The following is a 27,777-nucleotide window of genomic DNA, read 5'->3' as shown; positions in this document are numbered from 1 at the left end:
TCTCCCCTGTAACTGGGGCTGCTGTGCAGCTCCAGTTACAGTGGAAAAACATGGTGTAAAACAAAGAAAAAAAATATATAAAGTTCCCCAAAGGTCTTTTTTGACCTTTGAGGATCAGACCATAGTAATAAAAAATAGTAAAGTGGAAAAAAAAATTAAATAATAAATACAAATAAAATGCCCACCCCAAAAAAAACTCCCCCCCCCCACCAATCATTGTTGTAACGCTAGCGCTGACCCAATTACCCTAATATAGACATGTAATATATTAAAATTTACGGTAGACAATGATGATTACAAATAAAAGGTCTATTTTAGGGTAAAACTATGTTATTGCCAAAAAAAAATAGCTGAAACGTAAAAAAGCTTAATTTTTTACTATTATTTTCAAACTTTATGAATAAAAATTCTAAAATAGCAAAAAAGGTGTGTATAAAAACGCTAAAAAAACAAAACCTGCATTGTCTACGGAAAAAAACGTCGCAAAAATCACGTCGGTTTTATTTATTTTTTATAAAAATGTGTGTTTGGGGCAACTCTGTAATTACGTTTTATTAAAAAATATTTTCACTTTTTGAGATACAGCTGCTTTGTATCCTGTATCCGTCAGGTCAGCAGGACTGACGGGATCAGTGAAACGGGCCCCGCGCTAAATTATAATCTTAGATGTGATAGATTTGAGGTGGATCCTGCGTGTCACTGATCCTGTCAGTCCTGCTGACCTGACGGATACAGGATACAAAGCAGCCGTATCTCAAAAAGTAAAATATTTTTTAATAAAATCAATCAATCACACTGATACACACACATACTATATATATAATTATAATATAAAGTTTTTAAATGTGTACATAACATTGTGGCACTATATACAAGGGGGAGCGCTGTGAGGCACTATATACAAGGGGGAGCGCTGTGAGGCACTATATACAAGGGGGAGCGCTGTGAGGTACTATATACAAGGGGGAGCGCTGTGAGGCACTATATACAAGAGTGAGCGCTGTGTGGCACTATATACAAGGGGGAGCGCTGTGAGGCACTATATACAAGGGGGAACGCTGTGTGGCACTATATACAAGGGGGAGCGCTGTGAGGCACTATATACAAGGGGAGCGCTGTGTGGCACTATATACAAGGGGGAGCGCTGTGTGGCACTATATACAAGGGGGGGGCTGTGTAGTGCTATCCACAGTGGTATGTGTGTGGCGCTCTTTATAGGGGGGGCTTTTTGGTGCTATTTACAAGAGGGGGAGGGCTGTGTGGCGCTCTCTACAGGGGGGCTGTATGGCACTATCTATAGGGGGCTGTGTGTAACGCTCTCTACGAGGGGGATGTGTGATATATAGAGGGGGCTGTGTATGGCGATATCTATGGGGGTGTGTAATATCTACAGGGGCTGTGTGTGGCACTATGTACAGGGGGCTGTGTGTATGTGGTGTTTTACAGTGTGTGGTATTATTATATTCAGGCGCGCAGTGTTTGGTGCTATTATATTTAGGGGTACACTATGTGGCACCATGATAACTTTATTTTCGTTTATAGGTGTGGAAATGTTGGAAAAGTGAGGAGACGTCTAAGTGGCAAATTCTGCAGAAATGAGTCATGGCCGGGAGAAGTCGTCATGAGTGCTGGACCGGATGGAGAAGAAAAGAGGAAAAAAACTACTAGAATCTGAGACGTCGTCACCTGTGAGTCACTAGATTTATAGAGAATCTGTCACCTTTCCTGACATGTTTATTATAGGAAATCCTTGTATTTCACAAAAAGTCTTTCTGCAGTCCAGGACTGATAGACAATTCCCCTTGTCAGGAGGTTGTGTCCCTGCACAGTGTGATCCTGTCAGTATGTAGGGACACCGCGCTGTGACAAGGTAAATCGTAACACTGTTAATGCTTGCCCAAAAAGGTAGTGTTAAAAATGGTTACGGCGCGGCAGGGCGGCGGTGAGGAAGGGGGGCCCAAGTTTGGGTAACAGCCCAGGGCCCATGGTCTACTTAATCCGCCACTGCGTAGAGACAGATATTACACTGCACTAATTGGCAGCCCCTTCTCTCTATCCAGCACTGATAGATAGAAGATGTTGCTGATCAGTGCTGGAACGCAGTGATAGAAAGAAAAATAAGTTCATACGTACCCCGGCCGTTGTCTTGGTGACGCGTCCTCTTTTGACATCTTGTCTGACCTCCCTGGATGATGCGGCAGTCCATGTGACCGCTGCAGCCTGTGATTGGCTGCAGCGGTCACATGGTCTGAAACCTCATCTCAGGAGTCTGGACTGGAGGAAGAATCAGGGAGTTCTGGGTAAGTATTAACTTTTATTTGTTTCAGTTTTTTTTTAAATGAAACACTAATCTATATTGTGAGCGCCGCACATGGTACTCACTGTCCAGCGGTAGTTTCTGTCCAGGCTGCTGAAAGGGGCTGCACTGATCGGCAGTAACTCTTTCAGCACCCTGGACAGTGACTACCGCTGGACAGTGAATAGCATGTGCGGCGCTCACAATATCGTTTACATAATGTGAATGGGAACAGTTTCTGAGAGGAAAACACGGAAAGTGTACACACGGGAAGCACACTGTTCCAATCACGGACACACGGATCCATTAAAAACGGCAGTCAAAATGGTGATGGAAGTGTGCATGAGGCCTTACATCCATAAATATCGTTGTTCTGTCGATGGAACTATGTGAGGGCTTGTTTTGTGGGGTGTGCTGTAATTTTCATTAGCACCGTTTTGGGGTGCATACGACTTTTTGATCAGTTTTCATTGCATTTTTTTTCTGAGGGGCGAGATGACCAATAAAACAGCAATTCTGTTTTTTTATGGTGTTAATCATTTATGGATGTGGCAATACCAATTATGTTTATTTTTTTATTGCTTACTTTACATTTTATTTAAAAAATAGGAAAAGGGGGATTTTGAACTTTTGATATTCGTTTTTGTATTGTTGAAAATTGCATAAAGCTTTTTTAAAAAACATTTTTTAATCAAATGCGATCATTCGATTGCTGGTACAATACACTGCATGCTTTTAACCCCTTCCCGCCGCTGCCCTTTTTTAGATTTTCATTTTCGTTTTTTCCTCCCCACCTTCCAAATGCCATAACGTCTTTATTTTTCCGTCGTTATAGTACTATGAGGGCTTGATTTTTGCGGGACGAGTTGTAGTTTTTCGTAGCACCCTTTATTTTGCCATATAATGTACTAGGAAACGGGAAAAAAATTATTTGTGGGGTAGAAAATGAAAAAAAAAAGTGATTCCTCCATGGTTTTTTCCGCGCCGTTTTTACGGAATTCACTGTGCAATTAAAACAACATGTTAACTTTATTCTGTGGGTCAATACGATTACGGCGATACCAAATATATATATTTTTCTATATTTTACTACTTTTACAAGTAAAAAAGAAAATTTCCGAGAGCCATAACTCTTTTATTTTTCCGTAGATCAAGTGGTATGAGGGCTTATTTTTTGTGGGATAAGCTGTAGTTTTTAATAATACTATTTTGGTGTACATGCAACGGTTTGATCACTTTTTATTTCATTTTTTGTGGGAGATTAGGTGACCAAAAAAATAGAGATATGCGATTAGAATTATATATTTTTTTTATGGCGTTCACCGTGCAGGTTAAATATTGATATTTTGTAATAGTTCAGTCTTTTACGGACGCGGCGATACCAATTATGTTTATTTCTTTACTTTTTTAATATGCTCTAGGACGAAAATGGGAAAAGGGGGGTTTTTTGAACTTTTAATTTATATATTTTTTACACAAAAAAAAAACCTTTATTTAACTCATTTTTACTTTTTTTATTAGTCCCCCTAGGGGACTTCAACCAGCGATCGTTAGATCGCTTGCACGATATACTGCAATACTAATGTATTGCAGTATATCGTGATTCCGACAGCATATTATGCTTAATAGGTGCACAAAGATTAGGCCCCCAGGCAGCCATAGCAACCATTGCCCCCCGCAATTGCATTGTGTTGCGATTGCGTTGCAGTGGGCGTGATGAGCTGTTAGAGGGGGTCGCCCCCCTCTTTCTATCGATTTAAATGCTGTGGATGCTATTGACCGCAGCATTTAACTAGATAAACGAGCGGGACCGCGCTCGAGCGCGATGCCGCTGGTTACTCTGAAGTGTCGGCTGTAACAAACAGCCAACACCGGCATCGTACGGAACGGGTTCACTCCGTGAGCCCGTTCCATACTTCCCCTACCCGACTTTGGCGTATGGATATGTGAAATGTCGGGAAGGGGTTAATGGCCTCTTATTAAGCCCTGTCTCAGTCACATCATGGAGGGGGGGGGGGGTGCGATGGGATGACAGAGGGGCCCCCTCCTTCAAACGGCTTGGATGCCGCTGTCACAACATCTGTGGTTAAACTGCCAGGATCGGCCTTTACAGCGAGATGTCAGCTGTGATATAAAGCTGGGTATGAAGCGATCTGGGCTCGTGAGCCTGCTCCATACTCCCCCCTCTACCGACTATGACATACATTTACATCAAATGTTTGGAAGAAGTTAATGGGTTTATCTCATTAATCACTATCATACCAAAAGTTTAGAAATGCTTTTAATAGGTTGTTCAAATGTAATTTGCAGTGTTTCTGGCATGAAAAAAAAATGCTTTTCTCACTTTTTTTCTTTCCTATGTCCCCATTTGTGCTGCTACTAATCTGTGCTGCTTGGAAGTACCAGTATCCTTTGCCCAGTGGCAGCTAATATGGTCCCTTCCTACTTTCCCTGCAGATAGATAACGTTGGATCCAGGTTAGTGAAGGTTTATACTCTGTGATATCAGCAGTATGCACTCCTTTAGAAACCAATGAAATATAAGGAAAAGAAAACTGTAAAGAGTGAGTGGGCTTGTGCAGGGTTCATATCTGCTGTCAGGTTGCAGAGCTTTACAGTCTTAACAACGTGAAAAGAAGGAGTCTCTTCAACTATATATGCAATGCTACTGCAGGGGCCCTGATCCTTCCCTGTCAAGCAGGGCAGAAGGCTATATCTATTGGTTGCTCTGCTCTAGATAAAGTGTGCTTGGCATGATTACTCAGTCCAATAACAAATTTTCAGACTTGTGTGGATATATTCTGGGTAATCTTGGGACAATAAGAGCTACTACTACTTATATGTATAATAGGTATAAAAAATGAATCTTAAATTTACTATACGGTGTCATTTTGCATTTACAGACTCCCATGATGCTGTTCTCAGATTTAATGCTGCACCTACAAAAGGATATGAGACTGATGTGGGAAGAAAAACTACATTACGTCTAATAAATTCACAGGTAAAGCTAAAGATGGTTGTCGATTACAGAACTCTCTAACAACTACCCTACTGTATATTAATAGATGTCATGTCTCCTTAAAGTCGGTAGAAGGCAGAAGTCTGTTCACAGGCTCTACTGTGACTTAGTTAAAATTTAGGCGATAACACCAATCCTTGTTTTCTGTTTTAGCCCTACAGAACTATAGGCACTAAGTTTCACACCCGGATGCACCCAATGCCTCACCCATAGGCACACAATGCTTTGCCAACTCGCACATTGTATGCAGAAATTTAACATCAGGTATATCTATATTGGAAAGTATGAAAACTTTAGGTACTTCTGGTAGATGAAAACCTGCAATTACAATTTCATTTATATATACTGGCACCAACATATTCCAAAGTACCGTACAATCAGGGGAAGCAATGAACATACAAAATTATAAATAAAAAAAACATGAGTAACAACAAACAATGATGCAAAAAGAGACAGGAGTTTAAGAGTTTACAATCTAAAGGGCATGAGGAGTGTGACACAACAGGTACAAAGTACTAGTTCTGTCTGTTAGGAAACATCCGTCCCTTTAGGATTACCATGACTACTAGTCTAGCTGCTGGGCGGTTCAGGTTTTAGTGTTGAGCCTTTTCCATTTCTCTGTCTGTATTCCTATCAGGTGTAAGGGTGGAGTACTTAAACCTGGGTTGCTTCTGTGTCTTTGCTTGTGAATTTCCTGGTTTCCTATGTTTGATCAAGCTACTGACTATCCCCTGTACCTTTGGCCTTTGACTTCCTTGAATTAGACCTCGACTTGTCTCTGGATTACCACTTGCTTTCTGATTTGGACTTTCTGTTCCCGGCTGGTTCTTACCTCTGCTATTCCTGACATTCCCTAGCTTTGTGAGTTGGATAACCCTCTGGCTGTCTTGTTACCTGTTCTGGTATTGCCTGAATTGCACCTCTTATCCAACACTGAACTCTGCTAAAACAACCTGGGTTCTATGCAGCAAAAACTATCCTGCCTTGCGGTAGGGTCTGGCAAAAACCATAGAGTAGCCTTAGACTGTTGATCAGAGTTCTGACGGATTTCAGGTTGCGGATTTACTTGCTTGCTTAATCCTGACAATCTCCAGCGGCCTTTTGGGGAAATGGTCACCTAGCAATTCCATACACTATCACTCTGGCAATTGCTCAACTAGAAATTCCATAACACTGTCCAGTGGACAAGTCACTTGTATGTAAAATTGTCAGAATATAAAGAAAGCTGCATGTACCAGTCACCCAGGCAGTGTCTGTGCCAGGACAGATTTGACATAATGCAACAAGGATAGCAAGTTAAGGACCGAAGAGTTTAGCAAAGAGATATCTGTGACCAGGTCATGGTGAGTATGGGTCAAGGGATGTGGTTGCAGCTGAAGAAGATCTCCAGCAGAAACACAAGATTATAATTATAGAGCTTGGAAGGCTGAACTTTGTTCTTCTTAATTATAAGGGTAAGTGCACACAATAACGACCATTACGTCTGAAATTACAGAGCTGTTTTCAGTAGAAAACAGCTCCGTAATTTCAGACTTAATTTCATGTACTCGCGTTTTGCGAGGCGTCAATTACGGCCGTAATTTGGAGCTGTTCTTCATTGCAATCAATGAAAAACGGCTCAAATTACGTCTCAAGAAGTGTCCTGCACTTCTTTTGATGAGCCGTCTTTTTTACGCGTCGTCGTTTGACAGCGATACGTAAATGACAGGTCGTCTGAAAATAGGTCGTGTGAACCCAGCCTAACTGTGCGACAGGAGTCTGTCTAGTCATCATTAATAACTATGATAGAAGTTTGTGCACCCCCTTCCTACACCTGTGACAAGCCTGTGGGGGGCAGGCCATGTAATTACATCGTTCAGGAAGTTCTGGTACCTGTGTGAGTGACACAGACATATTCCAATTGACTCAATAGCAACATTGTTTAACTAGTTCAGGACCGGGCTATTTTGCGCCTTCAGGACCAGACACCGTTTAGCCCTTTTTAGCATGCGTTAGTTAAATGGTTATAACTTTTTTATTTGTTGGGCTAACGACATGATTTTTGCGACGTTTTTTCCGTAGAAATGCAGGTTTCTTTTTTTATCATTTTTTTACACACCTTTTTTGCTATTTTAGAATTTTTATTCATAAAGTTTGAAAATAATAGTAAAAATATAAGCTTTTTTACGTTTCACCTATTTTTTTTTGCTAATACCATAGTTTTACCCTAAAATAGACCTTTTATTTGTGATCTTCATTGTCTACCATAAATTTGAATATATTACATGTCTATATTAGGGTAATTGGGTCAGCGCTAGCGTTACAAAAATGATTGGCGGGGGGGGGAACATTTTTTTTTGTGTATGTGTATTTATTATTATTTTTTTTTTTGCACTTTACTTTACTATTTTTTCATTACTATGGTCTGTCCCTCAAAGGTCAAAAAAAAACTTTGGGGAACTTTATATATATTTTTTCTTTATTTGACACCATCTATTTCCACTGTAACTGGGGCTGCACAGCAGCCCCAGTTACAGGGGAAATCAGCCCTCTCATAGTGACGATTGTCACTAATAGGGCTCTGCTGGGTCTAGTAAGACCCAGCATCAGTCTCTCAGTAACGTCACCCGGCGATCATGTGACAAGTCACATGAACACCGGGAGGAATAGAGACAGCGCCGCTGCTACTGTCTCTATTCCTATACACAGCGCTCATTGAGCGCTCTGTACAAATCATCAGAGAAGACAGAAGCAGCGAAAGCTGCTTCTATCTTCTCCTGAGGATCCCCGGCAGTCACTGACAGCCGGGGACCCGACTTTCAGCCGACCGATCGCGCGGGCAGCAAGTTAAAACCTGAGCCGTAAAAAGTTTATGGCTCGGGTTTTAAGGACCCTGACCGCTGGCCGTAAAAACACAGCCAGCGGTCGGGAACCAGTTAACTGAAGCCTGATTCAGAATTCTGCTATGGAAGGGCCTCAGTGGGGTGGATTTGACACGTAGGGCTTGTTCACACAACATAACTGCAAAAAAAGTTGTGTAAAACATGTCAAATACACAAGCGTTTTTGTGAAGCGCTTTTTAAAATACACGCGTTTTTGAAAAATTTCCGGCTAGCTTTTTGACCCTTTTTCTGCACTCTTTTTGCACGTTTTTAATGGCATATTTAGGACTCCCATTGAATTTAATGGGCGCATGTGCCATATTTTTAGTGCGCTTTATGCGCCAAGAATTGACATGGTGCTTTATGCGCCAAGAATTGTCTGCAATTGTCATTGAGGATCATTCACGGAAAATGTAATTAACAAACTCTTGGAAGACCGCGGGAGCATTACACAGGCCGAAGGGCATTACTAGGTACTCATAGTGTCCATCACGGGTGTTAAATGCAGTCTTCCATTCATCGCCCTGACGAATCCGGATTAGGTTGTAAGCCCCACGCAGGTCTAGTTTGGAAAAAGAATTTGTACCACGTATTCGATCAAACAGTTCAGATATCAGTGGCAATGGATATTTATTCTTCACCGTGATCTGGTTAAGACCACGGTAGTCGATGCAGGGGCGAAGAGAGCCATCCTTCTTTTTGACGAAGACTTTCGTATGAAGCCCCTTTCTAGGTTCTCCTTCACATAGGCGGACATGGACAGAGTCTCTGGCAAGGAGAGAGGATATACCCTACCACGGGGAAGGGATGCACCAGGTATCAGTTCAATAGGGCAGTCATACGCCCGATGTGGTGGCAAAGTCTCTGCCTCCTTCTTGCTGAAGACATCCGAAAAGGTGGCATAATGACCCGGCAATCCTGCCAGTGACCGAGGCAGCGAAGGCTGAGCTGAACGAATCCTCACCAGGCAATGACCTTGACACTCAGGACCCCACTAAAGAACCTCTCCAGAATTCCAATCCAGAACTGGAGCATGCAGACGGAGCCAAGGCAGGCCCAGCAACATAGGATTAACGGCTTTGGATAGGACATAGAACGACAGGAGTTCGGTGTGAAGAGCTCCCACTTGGAGCCTCAGCGGCTTGGTCACAGCAATAACTGGGTCTGGCAGAGGTAGACCATTCACTGAGGCAACTGTCAACGGGCTCTCCAAGAGGGTGGTGGGTAATTGCAGACGATCCACCAGATCTCTGCGGATAAAATTAGCAGCGGGTCCATCTTTACCCAGGGTCGTCACTCCAAGCAATCCTAGGTTTTGGGACTTTTGGGGACACAGGCGCACCAGGTGGCCATTGAGGCCGCAATAAAGACAAAGTCCAGATGTGTGTCTGCGTAGTCTCTCTTGGGTGGATAACTTATAAGGGTCCGTTATTACCGACTTTTCAGGAGGGTCGACATCTGAGGGCAGCAGGGGTTGCTGTAACGTAGGGGCCAGACCAGGAAGGGCTCCCTCCCGTCGAACCTCTTGGAGGCGTTCACGGATCCGCATATCAATCCGGGCAGAGAGAAGGATGAGGTCATCCAGGGTAGATGGCAGATCCCAGGCGGCAAGTTCGTCTTTAATTCTGGAAGATAGTCCGTGCCAGAAAGCAGCCACCAGAGCCTCATTGTTCCATGCGAGCTCTCCCACCAGGGTGTGGAAGTGCATGGAGTATTCACTCACGGAGGTGTCTCCTTGGCGCAGGTCAATCAAAGAAGCCGCTGCAGATGAGACCCGGCCGGGCTCCTCAAACACCATGCGAAACGTCCGAAGGAAGGCAGGGAAGTCACGGGTCTCTGGTCCTTGTCTCTCCCAGATAGGGTTCGCCCATGCAAGGACCTTTCCGGTGAGGAGAGAAATGATGAACGCGACCCTGGCACCATCAGACGAAAATGTCCTAGGAAGGGGCAAAGAAACACGTGGGTCAATACTGCCAAGCTGTGTAGACGGAGGATTCACATCTCCAGGAGGTGTATTAGGAGGAACAATATTGCCACGAGGTGTAGTAGGAGGAACAGCAACTTGTGCCTCCTGCCGACGTGCAAGAATGTTCAACGCCTGGAGGAGCTGGTCCTGTCGGGACCGGAGGTCCAGCATATCCGCTCACATCTCTTGCGTCGTCGTCATAGTTTTGAACCGGCCAGCGGGGTCCATGGCCTGAGCATACTGTGACGAAGGGTCTGTGGACCCACTGGGCCGTACCGCCTTGGCGGTAAGGCAGCTGGCCAACAGGGTGCAGGACAATCTCTATAATTCGTATATAGGATACCTGTGGCAGCACGGACAGTAGCTTGGCAGGAACTAGGCAGCAGGTGGACGACAGGTGTGGGTAGGCAGTCAAGCGTGCTATCCAGACTAAGGGATACAAAACAACGCTCAGGCATCGAACTAGGGGGCTGGACCTCTCTTATAGTCCAGGGTACTCACGGGTCAACGGTCGTCCATGATGTCCGGCGTGCGCGCTGCCCCTTTAAGAGCGGGGACGAGCGTGCGTGCGCGCGCACCCTACAGGATCCGGCAGAGGTGAGTGGATGCAAGCGCTAGCGTCTCACTTGCCGACTCGTGGCTGCGGCTGTCAAAGGGGGAGGTTGGAGCTGACAGCCTGCAGCCACGGACATTACAGGTTTGTTGCTGGTGCTGGCTCAGAAGCTGTATTTTACACCTGAAACCCTGCTGCATGTCCAGGAACAGAGCTAGCCTCCAATCCGGCCGATTAACCCCTTAGGTGCAGCGCTCAAAAGAGAGCGCCGCATCGATGGTGTTTCCTAGCAGATCAGAACCCTACAATGCAAATCACAGGGTTCCGATGGCTGTTCTGGCAGACCGGAGGCCTAACAATGGCCTCCTGTCTGCCAAGTACGGAAGGCTGCTGGTCCCGCCCGGAGGTGGGGCCTGAAAGGCTTCCAGTCGCTGAAGAAAGATGGCTCAGGCTCAGAAGCTGAGCCTGCGACATCAGCCGCCGGTGTCAGCTGTATGTTACAGCTGACACCGTGCTGTAACGGCAGGGAACGGAGCTAGCTCCGATCCCGGCCATTAACCCCTTAGATGCCGCGATCAAAAGCGATTGCGGCATCTTAGTGGTGCTAGCCTCCGATCCAGTCGATTAACCCCTTAGATCGCGGCATCTTAGTGGTTTATAGCGATCGGCTGAACCCCTGAGGACGCTGTCTAGCACAGCGAAACATGTCGGGGGGGCTTTGATACTCCTATTTTAATCTAATATACCTCCGTTGTTCCTTACAAGTGTCAGTTGTGGGACTCGTTGGTCTGCAGCCACGAGCACCACTGAATGCAATACATACATACTTGGTCAGGTGTGCACAGCTCTTATACTTTGAACGGAGGTGATGTTACTCTTTTAACCATTTAGTGTAGTTAGTCCTTTTGCTCATAGAAGCACAATAAAAATTTATTTATTTATTTAGTCATTAATTATTCAGTGGCAGTTGGATTAAGGGAATTTCTCTGCTGGTAACAGCTTTTTGTAAATAGCGATCGGCATTGACACGATGTGATGATCAAGCTGGCAATCGTTACTATGGCAACCGAGAGCCTAACAATGGCTTCCTGGTCTGCCACGTACGATAGCCTATTAGGCCCCGCCCAGAGAAGGGACCTAATAGGCTTGCTGTCACTGAATGACTGACAGCTCTAATACATTTCACTACGTGGGTAGTGCAATGAATTAGAGTAAAGTTCAGAGGTGAAGGCCCTCAAGTGCCCTAGTGGGACAAAAAAAAAGTTGAAAAAATGTGTAAAAATAAAAGTTTCAAGTTAATAAAAACAAACACCGCATTTTTTCCCATAAGCCTTTTATTATAGGAAAAAAATGAACACGTTAAAAAAGGTACACAAATTACGGCGACCGTAACGACCAAAACTATAAAACTGTAATGTTATTTTTCCCGCATGATGAACACTGCAAAAAAAATAAGTAAAGAAGTATGCCAGTTACGGCTCCCAGAACATAGTGACACAAGAAATAAATAAAATTTAAAAAAAAGTTATTTTATTGCGCAAACGCTGCAAAACGTAAAAAAACTATATACATTTGGTATCGCCGTAATCGTATCGACCCGCAGAATAAAATAAAATTGTCATTTATAGACCACTGTGAATGCCATAAAAACAAAAATAAAAAACATTGTTAGAATTTATGGTTTTTGGTCACCTTGCTTGCCAAAAAATGGAATAAAAAGTGATAAAAAAAATTGCGTATATCTCAAAATGGTACCAATGAAAACTACAGATTGTCCCGCAACAAATAAGCCCTCACACAGCTCCGTGGTGAGAAATAAAGAAGTTGTGGCACTCAGAATATGGTGATGCAAAAATGTACAAAGTATTCCAAAAGCGGATAATGTTGGGCACCATTTATCAGTGCGACACTGGCCACATATCTATGAATTATTATTTATTTACATTATACCCTCTTATTATACCCTGATGTACCCCTCACAGATTACGTATGCCCTCACATCATAAACTGAAATATCAGCAATACCCCAAATGGAACTACTACCAAGCAAAATCTGCACGCTGAAAGCCAAATGACACTCCCTCCCTTCTGAACCCTACAGCCTGCCCAAACACCAGTTTACGTCCATATATATGGCATCACCATACACAGGAGAGCCCGCTTAAAATTTTATGAGCTCTTTTTCTTTGGTGGCACAAACTGGACACAACATATTGTGCACTTAAATGGCATATCAGCGGAAAATGTTAGTTTTCACTTTGCACCATCTGCTGTGCATTAATTTCGCATGAAAAAACACCTGTGGTGTCAAAATACTAACTACATCCCTTAAAATCCCTTAAGGGTGTAGTTTCCAAAATAGGGGTCACTACTTGGGGGTTTGTTTTACTATTTGATCTCAGAGCATTGCAATTGTGGGCCAATGGTGTGAAAATCACAGAAATAGACCTCAAATGCGCATGGTGCTCTTCACTCCTAAGCCCTGTCATATGTCCAGGCAAATGATAAATACCTTGAGGCGTGTAGTTTCTAAAATGGTGTTACTTCTTGGGGGCTACCACTGTACTTTGGTACCTTAGGGTTTTGCAAATGCAACATGGTGCCCAAAAACCAAGCCAGCAAAATCTGCATGCCAAATAGCGCTCCTGCCTTTCTGAGCCCTGCAGTGTGTCCAAACAGCAGTTTATGACCCCATATGGGGTATTGCCGTAATCGGTAGAAATTGCTTTTCAAATGTTGGGGTGCTTTTTCTCCTTTATTCCTTGTAAAAATTAAAAATTTCCACATTTTATCAGAAGAAAAGTAATTTTTAATTTCACAGCAAAATTCCACTAAATTCATCAAAAATAATGTGGGGTCAAAATGCTCACTATACCTCTCGATAAATTCCTTCAGGGGTGTATTTTCCCAAATGGGGTCATATTTGGATGTTTTCCACTGTTTTGTCCCCTCAGGGGCTTTGCAAATGATTTATGGCGCCGCAAACTAAATTTGAGCTCCAAAAGCCAAATGGTGCTCCTTACCTTCTGAGCCCTGTCGTGGGTCCAAACAGCCGTTTATCACCACATATGGGGTATGGACGTGCTCAGAAGAGTTTTCTTTACAAATATTGGGGTACTTTGTTCTCCTTTATCTATTGTGAAAATTGAAAAATCTGAGCAAAATCTACATTTTATTCTAAAAAACGTAGATTTTAATTTTCACGGCCTAATTGAACTAAATTCAGCAAAAAACCTGTGGGGTCAAAATGCTCACTATACCCCTCGATAAATTCCTTCAGGGATGTAATTTCCCAAATGAGGTCACTTTTGGGTGGTTTCCACTGATTTGGTCCCTCAGGGGATTTGCAAATGTGACATGGCACTGAAAACCATTCCAGCAAAACCTGAGCTCCAAAAGCCAAATGGTGCTCCTTCCCTTCTGAGCCCTGCCGTGTGTCCAAACAGCCGTTTATTACCACATATGGGGTATTGCCGTAATCGGGAGAAATTGCTTTTCAAATGTTGGGGTGCTTATTCTCCTTTATGCCTATAATTTCAGCAAAAACTTGCTGGGTTAAAATGCTCACTATACCCCTTGATAAATTCCTTGAGGGGTGTAGATTGCCAAATTATGTCTCTTTGGGGGGTTTCCACTGTTTTGGCACCACAAGACCTCTTCAAACCTTACATGGTGCCTAAAATATATTTTAATAAAATGGAGGCCCCAAAATCCTCTAGGTGCTCCTTTGATTCTAAGGCCGGTTTCTCAGTCCAGTAGTATACTATGGCCATATGTGAGATATTTCTAAAAACTGCAGAATCTGCGCAATAAATATGGATTTGCATTTCTCTGGTAAAACCATCTGTGTTACAGAATTTTTTTTATGAAAAACAGATTTTCTGCAAAAAAAAAATACATTTGTAAATTTCACCTCCACTTTGCTTTAATTCCTGTGAAACTCCAAAAGGGTTAAGAAACGTTCTAATTGCTCTTTCAAATACTTTGAGGGGAGCCGTTTTTAAAATGTGGTGTTTTATAGGGAGTTTCTAATATATAATGCCCTCAAAGCCACTTCAGAACTGAACTGATCACTGAAAAAAATAGCGTTTTGAATTTTTTTCTAAAATGTGAGAAATTGCTGCTAAAGTTCTAAGCCTGGTAATGTCCTGGAAAAATAAAAGAATGTTCAAAAAACGATGGCAACATAAAGTAGACATGGGAAATGTTAACTAGTAACTATTTCGTGTGGTATTACTATCTGTTTTACAAGTAGATACATTTAAAATTTTGGTATTTTTCACAGATAAACACTGAATGTATCGACCAAATTTTACCACTAACTTAAAGTACAATGTGTCATGGGAAAACAATCTCAGAATTGCTTAAAAAACAAAAGCATTCCAAAGTTATTATTATATAAACTGACACATGTCAGATTTGAAAAAAATGGCCTGGTCCATTAGGTGAAAACAGCCTTTGTCCTTATAGGGTTAAATACAGTCAAGGTTGTCTGAAAGATAAACAAATATGTTTTGTAAAATTTGCAGACTGGTGCATACACCCTAGTTATCTGAATTACCTTTTTAATTATTAATCTATTTAAACACTGGTGTCTATTTTAATCTATTTAAACACTGGTGTCAGGCCTGTGCAACCTTTTATCGCCTCTTTGATAAACCAACATAGACAGTGTATAAGCTTACTTGGTTAAGGCAAATAAATGAAAACAAAATAAATGACCAACACTTTAGACATAACATAGTAGAGTTTTATAGAACTGTTAGGCCCCATGGACATGACTGTAAAATCGGGTCGTAATTAAGGTCCGTAATTACAGGCACATTCACTTCTCTGGCCGACGGACACCTTCCCGTATATTTACGGGAAGGTATCCGTGCTGTAGAAACTTGCCGAAAAAAATAGGACATGTATTTTTGTAATTTTACGGACCGTGCTCCCGGACGGCCGTAATTACGGGTAGTAATTACGGGCACGGTCGTGTGCATGGAGCCTTGGCCCATAGCACAGATCGGACATTAGCCTTTTATCTGAAGATACTCACATTTTTCATCGCAGCAACTTAATTATTTTGTAAAAATATGAATGACAGCACTTTGATTGTTTAACCATATTTGCTGCGTGTTTATGGGGCATTGGGAAAAATAGATGTCGACCAAACAAGTGTTCAACCGACAGGTATTTAATGTATTAAATTTTAGGTAAAAAATATATTTTGGAATTTCTGGGCATAGAGAATTTTTGGGTTTTGCCTTACTGTGTTCTGACAGCCATAACTTTTTTATATTTAAATTTACATACATATATGTCGGTTTGTTTTTGCTGGACAAGTTTTATTATTCAACAGCACCATTTTGTGGTACATATATCTTAGTGTTTAACTTTTCTAAGAAAAAAAAAGTGTTTATGTGGGGGATGCAAAAAAAAAAAAAGCCACTTTAAGGCTGGGTTCACACACACTATTTACGGACGTAATTCGGGCGTTTTAGCCCCGAATTACGTCCGAAAATGCGTCTCAAAAGGCGGCGCGTAAAAAAGACGCCCGTGTCAAAGAAGTGCATGTCACTTCTTCAGACGTAATAGGACCCTGAAGTGAGTGCCGGCGTCTCCCTGGAGGGAGCTGACGCCGTGAAGACCGATGTCCATTGTCGGGGCCATCAGATGGTAAGTCTTAACGACGACCCCCGGGATAAACGTTACACACAACTTGGGCTCCTTCCTTTCCCCTCACACCCAGACGCAATGCAACTTAAAGGGTAACTAAACATTTAAAAACTTATGACATGTCATAGTAAATTGTGAGAAGTTTTGATTGGTGGGGGTCCGAGCACTTAGACCCCACCAATCGCTAAAACGAAGTGGCAGAAGCAGTCGAGTGAGCACCGTGTCGCTTTGTTTCTGATCGGCTTAGTTTCTGATCGTACAGAGCTCGCTCAGCTGTCCGAGAAAAGCCGATTAGAAACGAGGCAACGCTCACCCGAGTGCTTTAGGTGTTGATCACTGTGTGTGATGGAGGGATGAGATCTGAATGTGGGAAGAGCATTGCAAGGATAAGTAAGGAAATAAATTATAAATTAGAAAATTAATACCATAATAATCAAAACCTTCCCATTTTCCAAACTAATTTTCTACTGATGGTGGCCATTTGTGTCTAGGGTCCCATTTTACTTTATGCTATGGAGCCGTATAGTTACTTGTGATGCGCCTGGTGGAAGCTTCAGATTATAGAGATCATGTTTTGTACAGTCACTGAGTTAGCAAGATTGTTAGGTGATGTGAGCTCAGTACCCCGTTAATGACAGGGGCCCCTGAGCTATCTGCTTGGGGGACACATGGTCGCACGAGCGCCAAAATGTGTTTTACTGGTATTTAGGTTCGTTATGTAGCATGGTTTTGTGTTTGTGCATTTTCTCCCCCCCCCCCTCTTTCCCTCTTGTTTCCAGATATAGTGGATTGGTACTTACCATATTGATGTCCCCTATGTAAGCTGCACAGGTGGTACGAGCGGTTTCTAGTTGTTTCTATCTCCAGGCAGATTTTCCTGGTGAACAGCTGATTGGACGAGGTCAGCTGTGCTAATTGCACGAGCAGGTTCCAGAATCTTATTGTAATGACAAGGTAGGGAGACAGACAGATTAGCCCTAATCTACGCGCCACTCAGTCCCTGCCTACTTGCAACGACCCGTCCTAAGAGATGGGGTACAACTGGGCGACGGTCCCTACGCTCAGTAAGTGCAAGACAGACAAAACAGACAGGGGTACACAGAAGCTAGGGAAACGGGGCAGCTGAGTGGTGAACGAGCCGAGTCAAACCAGGAGTGAGCGAGGTACAAAACGCTGAGCAGGAGAGTGGTCAGAAAGCCAAGGTCAATAACAAGCAGAGGATCAGTAGTACAAGCAGCAGCAGCAAGCCAGGAAACAAGCATAGAAGAATCACAGGCAAAGGAGGAACAGGAAAGGCAGGTATAAATAGACAGTGGGCGGGAACTAGCTCCGTCTGGCCAGGCTGTGATAGGCTCTCCCACTCCTAAGCCTGCCATCCTGAGTGGCGGAAGATGGAGTCAGTCTGACAGACATAGGAGCAGGTGCAGACTGATTGCCCACGGGCGTCGACACAGAACATGTGTCTGGCAAATCCTTTACACTTCTATCTCCAGGCAGTTTTTCTTCTAGGTACAGCTGATTGGACATTTGGATTCCAAAAGGCGGGAATCTGTTCTATAAATGAGTGAGTTTCTTTGTGGTCAAGCAGTTCGTTTGAAGCCTGGACCGTCGCCCACCCTCCCTTATGTCCGAAGTTCCCTCCTGTATCGATGTTTGTTAGAGGGGTTTTGTCACCCAGCTAATGTTTATTATAAAAGCTGGATTTTTTGGGGGTTTTCTTGATTTTAAATTATGGTTATTTATATATATTTTAAGTATTATGGATTTTATGTTACCCTTAATAAACATTGTGGCCTTTATTTTCAAATGATTCTATTGTCAGTGTTTTTTTATTAGTTTGTTATTTTGGTGGGGTCTGTGCTACCATGCCGTGCTGTGTGATGATAATTTACCTCAGGATCACTAAGTCAAAGTATTTACACAAGCTGCTTCTGAGTACCTGTAATGATTTCATACATGTAATAAATTCCTATCTGCATAATGTTTCTCTTTTTTGCAGGTTGTTACGCAGCGTGAGCATAATTTCATGGAAAACCCCATATATAAAGATGTAATATTGATCTTGTGGGATCCAGCCCCATATAATGCTGACACGTATGAGGTAAAACTAGACATTTCTGTCGATATTTTAGAAATAATGGTAGTACACACCTGCGTTGTCAATTACGTTTTTCTGTTCCGTCATAGGTACAGAAAAAAGGAAATTGATGGAGTCAGTCGTACATTGGACACCAACGGAAATGACTTATAATGGGGTACATTGGGTTCCGTCGTGGTGTTGATCGTTTTGACGGGAAGAATAGCTCTGCATGCTGCACTATTCTTTATGTCAAATAAGACGGAATCTTGTATAGATGTAGCACAGCTACAATATTTAGGTATGCTGTGTTTGTCAGTGTAGAACTCCTGAGTTTGTCATTGAGACCAAATAGTAATAATGCAATGTGTTTTATGTAATTTTCCATAGAACTTCTGGTAAATATTGTTATATTGAGTTGTCTAATCAGAGTTATCACTCAAATAACAAATTGAACTCTGCATCATGCAAAATTGGCTTGAAAGCAAGTAGGATGCCAAGGTGGCGATAATGTAACTGCCATCCTTACTACTAGTATAGAATATGAGTATATATTTTTCCAGTAAGGCGTCATGCACACTGCAGAGAGACTAGTAGTTTGAGGCAGTGTTAAAGGGGTTGGCTCAAGACAGACATTTATGGCATAACTACAGGATATGCCATAAATGTCTGATAAATGTGAGATACACCTTTGAAATCCACACCTACTTCCCAGACAGGGGTCCCCCCGACAATGTTCCACGGGTTAAGGTTGCTGCTGGCTGATGCATCCTGGTGGAGAATTAGTGCAGAGGTGGCCATGAAATCCAGAAACAACCGAGCTCGCTGATCAATGCTGTTTATGCAACTCCCGTAGAAGCAGTAGCGTAGCTAGCGGGAGGCGGAGGGGTGGAGGCCCTGGGCCCACTGAGATGGTGGGGCCCACCGCGACCACCCCTGTCATGACCGGTGCTCCTGCTTCCCCAGCTATGGCTAAGCCACACAGGGCAGCCTGAAACCAGCTTCCGCCACCCCCTTCTGCACTAATTTTACCTGCGTCTATAGGACGCAGATACAAATACATGCATAAGCACTGAATGGCCGGGCACATTCTAACAATGACGCTAATTGGCAGGGCAGAATGACTGAAAGGCGCTGATTGGCGGGGCAAGTCATTCTGTATTAATTATAATTTAAGTGTTAGGTTCTTAGTGCACATATTGATCAAATTGTGTGAAGCCACCAATGTAGTAGCATCAGTGACCTCATTCAGATTGGTCCCTGGCTTCACTAAACATTATAATGTATATATATGTAGTTGTACAACAGAGGACTCAATGCTTTTTCTTGGGTCTAGGCCTACAAAATGTGCTCTATATAGGTTGGAACCAGGTTCAGGTCTCATGCACATGAGTGTATTCGCAACCTGTATCACACCGATCACTCATAAGGAGTTAATGCATATCAATGGGACCATGAATGCCACGGCATCAAAAGGAAGATTCCATATAAAACAAATTCTGCATGCTCCTATTTATGCCATATATCAGACCAAATTCAAGTCCCTAGAAGCAATTATTTCAGTGCTACTAAAGGGAAACTTGATCCGGTAAAACAAAACCTCACAGGAAACGAAACTGCGTAATATAGTCCCGTATTGTGCACCGCATTAAAGTGCCAGAATGCACGTTTGTGTTCATGAGGGCTTTATATGTAGTAATTAAGGGGTTTTCGAGTCCCTAAAAATTGATGGCCTATCCTCCCGGGACCCCCGCCGATCAACTGTTTTGAAGGGGCCGCAGCGCTGGTACGAGCGCTACTTCCCCCTCATTCCGGTCACTGCTCGTATTATGAATTGCCGACACCGCAGTAGTGGCGATTCACAGTATTACATCCTTCTCCCATTGAAGTGTGTTGGCGATTCACAGTACAAGTACTTACCGGAATGAAGGAAAGGCGCGCTGAAACCTCTTCAAAACAGTTGATCGGCGGGTTTCCCGGCAGTTGGACCCTGAGCGATCAGCTATTGATAGCCTATCCTTTGGATAAGCCATCAATTTTTATGGACTGTAAAACCCCTTTAAACCATTTGGTAACATCACATCGCCACAAAGGAGTTCCGTGTAAGTGAAGTAAACTTCTTTAAAGGACTAGAACAGTTATTTGGATAGCTTATCTGATTAATAATGGCGTTGCCGTTATTAAGTTTCAGGAGCAGTTCGTTTTTTATGTCAGGGCTGCACTACTCTTGGTCAGTTTTATCAAGCCTTATCATGGTTTGCTCTATTACTTTGTTATATTTTATATCAGTACATAGATATCTTAAGTCAGCAGCAAAGATTAATGATCAGCTTGGAAATTCTGTTTTTCCATTTCCAAGAATTCTCTTGCATAAACAGTTACGTTGTAGAGAGGCAGCTGTCCAACACGACAGTCAAACAGATAAATAAATATAGTTATTGAGCTTTGATCTTTAGTGTATTATATCCATATAATATCTGTATTGTCTTATATTTCTCTTTAGTGGTATAAGAAGCCGGAATATAAATTATTTCAACCATATAGGAAATATCGAATGGCAAACCTGGAGCAGCCCTTTTATATTTTGAAGCCACAAACTCTTTGGCAGCTGTGGAACATAATTCAGGAGAATTCCCCAGAATTAATCCAGCCGAATCCTCCATCATCAGGGTCAATTGGTAAATATATCAATGTGCCTGTATTCGTAGAGTCAAAAGCCTCTTAATAAATGTGTTGCATCATTTTTTTGGGGCTGGGCGACATACATTCCCCCCACTCCGCCCATAACATAAAAAACCACATACTCACCTCAGTGCTCCTCTTCTCTCCTTCGTCTCCCTCATCACTCCAGCGCCATTCGTACAAGGTTCTGATCCCGTGCAGCGTCAGGGACTTATATGGGATGACGCACTTCAACGTCATCAGTGCTGTCGCATACAACTTCCTGATGCTGCCTGGCGTTATTACGATATATGAATGGAACTGGAGTGATGACGTAGCCGGAGGGGACCCTGAGTGGAGAAGAGGAGCATTGAGGTGAGTATAATTTTTTAAAAATTATTATTGTCTTTTATTTATCTAACTGTCCAATGAGGGGCAGGGCAAAGAAAATTGGCATAGATAAATTACCCCCATAGAATATTGGTAATCCTACAGTCACTCAATAATGATTATGCAAAAGGCATAGAAAAATAAAATGCATTTTGTCATACACCAGTACTTCCTTCTTTTGCATACAGGTTCAAACAAAAGCCTTTTGTCAAATGCAAGCATTAAAGCAGAGTATACAACTTTTTCTTTCTATGGAAATTTGTAATTTGCAGTATTTAGTAATACCAAGAATAACCCTTTCGGTCAGTTCACATGGCGTTTGTTGGCGCTGATTTTGACGTGGAAACCACGTCGGAATCTGTGACAAAAAATTGCGGAGATCGCAGAGGTGGTTTTTGGCCATGTCATTTCTTCCCGTATTTTTTGCCTCTGACCTCCCAGTGAATCAATAGGTTGCAGAAAAAACCTGCGTCGCTCGTTTCTGAGCGATTTTTGCCCGTTATCCGTGCATTAGCTTCAATGGACGCAGGTGAAAAACGCCGCGAAAAAACATGGAAAAATGCATGCAGGCAGTTCAAAGCCTGCCTCAAAATTACTGAAGAAATTCTGAGGCAGATTTTTTACTGCCTGCAAAAAAAACTCTGTGTGTACAGGGCCTTAACATTTCTGTATAGAAGACTGGACTTCTCAGACACAAGACACATGGCCAGAAGTCCTTTCCTTCTCTAAACAACCCGATCTGTGCTGATCAGGAGTTTACTAGAGAAGAGGTTGGGCAGAGAAAGTGCTGTTCCTTCAGAGGCTGCCTAATATTAATGTAATTGCATTACAGAAAATACCATTGTGGAGAATAATTAAAACAAAAGGGTAAAAATAAATATTAGGCTTTGTAAGTATTAAATGTGTTGTGAAAGGTCCCCTCAAAATGAGATATATTTTTTAAATTCTTAATGAAATTTGTAGCAGTTTATTCCACTCATTTCAGGATACCCTTCTTTGCACTTTTATATAATATAAATAGGGCAGCTGTTATTATAGCTTCATTGTTTATATCTTATTTTTTTCTCCTGCTTTGTCATATGTACTCTTTCTTCTCAAATTTGGGCAATGGATAATATGAGAGGCAGGAATATAAAAAAAAACAACTCCCTCCTGCACCCTAGATTTGATGGAGTTTGACCCACAATTTAGAAAATGCACTTTACTCTCTTCTTTTGCAACGCTCCATTCTAGGACCACTCCAAGCCGTGCAATAAAAAATGCTCCCAGGCACCTGTGACAAACTGGTAATCAGTGTAAATGGGGGGGGGGGGGGGGGGGATTCTTCACAAAAAAAGAAAAAACTGGCACTTTGCCCTGTTAGGGCACATGGACTTCATAGCAGCTCCGGATGAACGCGGCCTTTCCATCTGGCCATAATGTATTACATTCCCCTGAAGCGCACCAGGAGCCGGACCGGTATTAATGTGCAGATCGTCTGGGAGGCAGTCTTTAGAGAAGGGGTAGTCTTTATGAGACAACCTCTTTACTTCATGTAGTTTGCTCAGAAAATCTACTTGAATTGGTCTTTGTCCCAATGGGACTACTTATCTAATTTTACACACACATCTCAGGAAGTCAATTAACCTGTTCTTGTGAGTGTGAGAATAAACTGTTGTTGCTCTCTAGAGTGGACGTGTTAACCTAATGAATAATATTTTTCTCATGTCCGTCTATTCCGTTGGTATTGACTCTATTTCTAAGGCTTCGTTCACATCTGCGTTGCACATTTCCGTTCTTCTGCTCCGTCAGTGGAATAGAAAAACTGAAATAAACGTTTCAGTCAAACTACCTAAGTATTTCAATGGCTTTTGTTTTAGCATCTGCTCAGTAATGCTCCATTCTGTCTGGTTACTGTTTATTTGACTGAAGCAAAAGAGTAGTCTTCTGCGCTACCTTTTTCTGTCCAAAATGACAGAAACTTGACTGAATTGTGTAATTTATTATCATGGATCCTGCAAACGGATCAGTAAAAAAAAGGAATATTTTACCTTCTGTTGCTTTGAGTCAAGCATCCATTATTGTGTCAGTTTTTTTAAATTTAGATTGATCCACTAAAATGGAAGACACAACGCAAATGTGAAGTGAACGAAGCCTTCTCTGATTAACAGATTTATGCACAAATCAGCACCCCGCATTGTACTGATAAAGCAATACACATAGGAGACATGATCACTTCACTTCTGTTGACCTAACTGAACTTTAGCATTAATTGACCCTTATTGGCTGTAGAATATACGTGACCCTTATTGGTTGTAGAATATACGTGACCCTTATTGGCTGTAGAATATATGTGACCCTTATTGGCTGTAAAAAATATGTGAGCCTTATTGGCTGTAGAATATACGTGACCTTTATTGGCTGTAGAATATACGTACGCCTTATTGGCTGTAGAATATATGTGACCCTTATTGGCTGTAGAATATACGTGACCCTTATTGGCTGTAGAATATACGTGACCTTTATTGGCTGTAGAATATATACGTGGGCCTTATTGGCTGTAGAATATACGTGAGCCTTATTGGCTGTAGAATATATGTGATCCTTAATGGCTGTAGAATATACGCGACCCTTTTTGGCTGTAGTATATGCGTGACCATTACTGGCTGTAGAATATACGTGACCCTTATTGGCTGTAGAATATATGTGAGACTTATTGGCTGTAGAATATACGCGACACTTATTGGCTGTAGAATATACGTGACCCTTATTGGCTGTAGAATATATGCGACCCTTATTGACTGTAGAATATACGTGATCCTTATTGGCTGTAGAATATACGTGACCCTTATTGGCTGTAGAATATACGTGAGCCTTATTGGCTGTAGAATATACGTGACCCTTATTGGCTGTAGAATATACGTAACCCTTATTGGCTGTAGAATATACGTGACCCTTATTGGCTGTAGAATATACGTGAGCCTTATTGGCTGTAGAATATACGTGAGCCTTATTGGCTGTAGAATATACGTCACCTTTATTGGCTGTAGAATATACGTAACCATTATTGGCTGTAGAATATACGTGAGCCTTATTAGCTGTAGAATATACGTGACTATTATTGGCTGTAGAATATACGCGACCCTTATTGGCTGTAGTGTATACGTGACGCTTACTAGCTATAGAATATACGTGACCCTTATTGGCTGTAGAATATACGCGACCCTTATTGGCTGTAGAATATACGTGACCCTTATTGGCTGTAGAATATACGTGAGCCTTATTGGCTGTAGAATATATGTGGCCCTTATTGGCTGTAGAATATACGCGACCCTTATTGGTTGTAGAATACACGTGACCCTTATTAGCTGTAGAATATACGTGAGCCTTATTGTCTGTAGAATATACGCGACCCTTATTGGCTGTAGAATATACTTGACCCTTATTGGCTGTAGAATATACTTGACCCTTATTGGCTGTAGAATATACTTGACCCTTATTGGCTGTAGAATATACGTGACCCTTATTGGCTGTAGAATATATGTGAGCCTTATTGGCTGTAGAATATACGTGAGCCTTATTGGCTGTAGAATATACATGACCCTTATTGGCTGTATAATATACGTGAGCCTTATTGGCTGTAGAATATACGTGAGCCTTATTGCCCGTAGAATATACGTGACCCTTATTGGCTGAAGAATATACGTGACCCTTTTTGGCTGTAGAATATACGGGACCCTTATTAGCTGTAGAATATATGTGAGCCTTTTTGGCTGTAGAATATAAGTGACCCTTATTGGCTGTAGAACATACGAGACCCCTATTGGCTGTAGAATATACGTGACCCTTTTTGACTGTAGAATATACGGGACCCTTATTGGCTGTAGAATATACGTGACCCTTATTGGCTGTAGAATATACGTTAGCCTTATTGGCTGTAGAATATACGTGAGCCTTATTGGTGGCTGTAGAATATACTTGACCCTTATTGGCTGTAGAATATATGTGACCTTTATTGGCTGTAGAATATAAGTGACCCTTATTTGCTGTAGAACATACGAGACCCCTATTGGCTGTAGAATATACGTGACCCTTATTGGCTGTAGAATATACGTGAGCTTTATTGGCTGTAGAATATACGTGAGCCTTATTGTCTGTAGAATATATGCGACCCTTATTGGCTGTAGTATATACGTGACCCTTATTGGCTGTAGAATATATGCGACCCTTATTGGCTGTAGAATATATGTGACCCTTATTGGCTGTAGAATATATGTGACCCTTATTGGCTGTAGAATATATGTGACCTTTATTGGCTGCAGAATATACGGTGACCCTTATTGGCTGCAGAATATACGTGAGCCTTATTGGCTGTAGAATATACGTGAGCCTTATTGGCTGTAGAATATACGTGACCCTTATTGGCTGTAGAATATAGGTGAGCCTTATTGGTTGTAGAATATAGGTGAGCCTTATTGGCTGTAGAATATACGTGACCCTTATTGGCTGTTGAATATACGTTAGACAACTATTCACTATCTTGTTACAATGAATATTCTTTATTCTATCTCTGCACAGGGATCCTGTTGATGATGAATATTTGTGATGAAGTCAATGTGTATGAATTTCTGCCATCTTCACGTCAAACAGATCGGTGTTATTATTTCAATCAATATTTTGACGCAGCTTGTACTTATGGCGGTTACCATCCACTTCTATACGAGAAAAACTTAATTAAAAAACTCAACCAGGGAACTGCAGACAATATTTATAAGTTCGGGAAAGTAACGCTGTCTGGAATCAAGGATTTGCAGTGCTTGACTCAAACTGGATAATGTATATGTAAATTAAAAAGGTGATGTGTCAATCTCAACCAAAGCCATGAGGACATAAAGATTATAAATTGTGCAGCCCACCAAAGCCCAGGAACTTTACAATGATAGTCTTGCCATGCCTCATGTGACTTATTTAACATTTTATTTCTTGTTGCTTATATAGCTTCAACTTTTTCCACATCAATGTACAGAGATTGTCATCACTCAGTTGAGTTCAATATTCAGACTTTAATTTACTTATTTAAATTAATTCAGGGTTATGGAAAACTTATTGAAAAATTTTGCTCTATGAAAATGATGACAATGGAAGATATATAGAAAATGCAAAGATAGGAAAAGGGTTTGCAGGATTTTGTCAACAGCGACATGACGTTGCTTGGAAGTCATGGGAAAATTGAGGAATTACAATGACTCGCACTTCAACTTCAATGTTTCTCTATGGGAAAAAAGTAGAAAGATTTTTTGCAATGGTCGCTTCTAACTTTTTATTAATTTATAAATAATATACTGTATTTTGAAGGGGGTAGTTGAAGAAAATTGTGCCTAATTTATTAAAAGGTACACACCTCTTAATAAATGTAGTGTATTTGCATTTGATTCACTCTTAATGTCTGTTATGAGCAGTACATTTGCGCCACTAATTTGCGTCTTTTTTATCCTTTGCCTTTGATAAAGTATAATTTTTGCTTGACCACGCTCACTTGTCTCACCTGTTTTCTTTTTTGAAGTGTGAAGACAAGTGTAGCAATTTTGTGTGCAAATTTGATGCAATTTTCCATGCAGCGTCTTAACTTGTCCATTATCCGCCAAAATCAGGCGTAAGTGGAATAATAAATGTTGGCCATTGTAGTTGCAACAACAGTCAAAGTATTGCTGCTATTTTACTGAGACTCCAAGGAGATACCGCGTTACTTTGGGATAAGTGGTAAGTGTCATTATTAGTTTTTTTTTAAACAAATAGATTTAAAAATATATGTGCAGATAAATGTTATAATATAAATTTAGATAGATCGAAGCTCACTGCAAATCCCCTTTTTTCTTTATATATACAGTGTTAAATGCTAAACTTATGGTTGCTTACAGACAGGGCCGCCATCAGGAATTTCAGGGCCCCATACAGCTAAATTGTCTGGGCCCCCCTACCGTGGCACCGCCTGTTAACGGTACTCCGTCCAGCACCTTATCATGCTACCCCTTCATTTCCACTTGCTCTCTGAGAATCGTTGACACAGATGTAGGGCAATTCAGAGTATACATCCGTGTCGACGATTCACAGTGAGCAAGTAGAAATGAAGGGGAAGCAGCGCTCGGACCGACCCTAAAGCTATTGATGGCCTATCCTGAGGCTAGGCTATCAATTTTTAGGGACTGGAAAACCACTTTAAAAGGAGCCTTTTAGCACACTCATGCTGCCCTAACAATGGACACAAGCCAGTGCTAAAGCTATGACTTCTCTTATATGACGCGGCACTTTAGA

At 41.9% G+C, this 27,777-nt stretch overlaps 1 protein-coding gene across 1 annotated transcript in view; it reads left to right on the top strand.

Annotated features, from left to right (window-relative positions):
• The window catches only part of LOC142759279 (beta-galactoside alpha-2,6-sialyltransferase 1-like), an 85,688-nt gene extending 58,796 nt beyond the window's left edge, over positions 1–26,892 (top strand). The window contains exons 3-6 of the mRNA XM_075861289.1: positions 5,199–5,296; positions 18,358–18,459; positions 20,939–21,113; positions 26,044–26,892. Of these exons, the coding sequence (XP_075717404.1) occupies positions 5,199–5,296; positions 18,358–18,459; positions 20,939–21,113; positions 26,044–26,300 (632 nt within the window). The 3' untranslated portion in view covers positions 26,301–26,892. The remainder of the gene's footprint in view (positions 1–5,198; positions 5,297–18,357; positions 18,460–20,938; positions 21,114–26,043) is intronic.
• The last annotated feature ends 885 nt before the right edge of the window (positions 26,893–27,777 follow it).

This window comes from Rhinoderma darwinii, chromosome 4, assembly GCF_050947455.1.
Source record: "Rhinoderma darwinii isolate aRhiDar2 chromosome 4, aRhiDar2.hap1, whole genome shotgun sequence".
NCBI lineage: Eukaryota > Metazoa > Chordata > Amphibia > Anura > Rhinodermatidae > Rhinoderma > Rhinoderma darwinii.
Note: the sequence above shows the minus strand (reverse complement) of the source record. Positions and strands in the feature narration are given on the sequence as shown.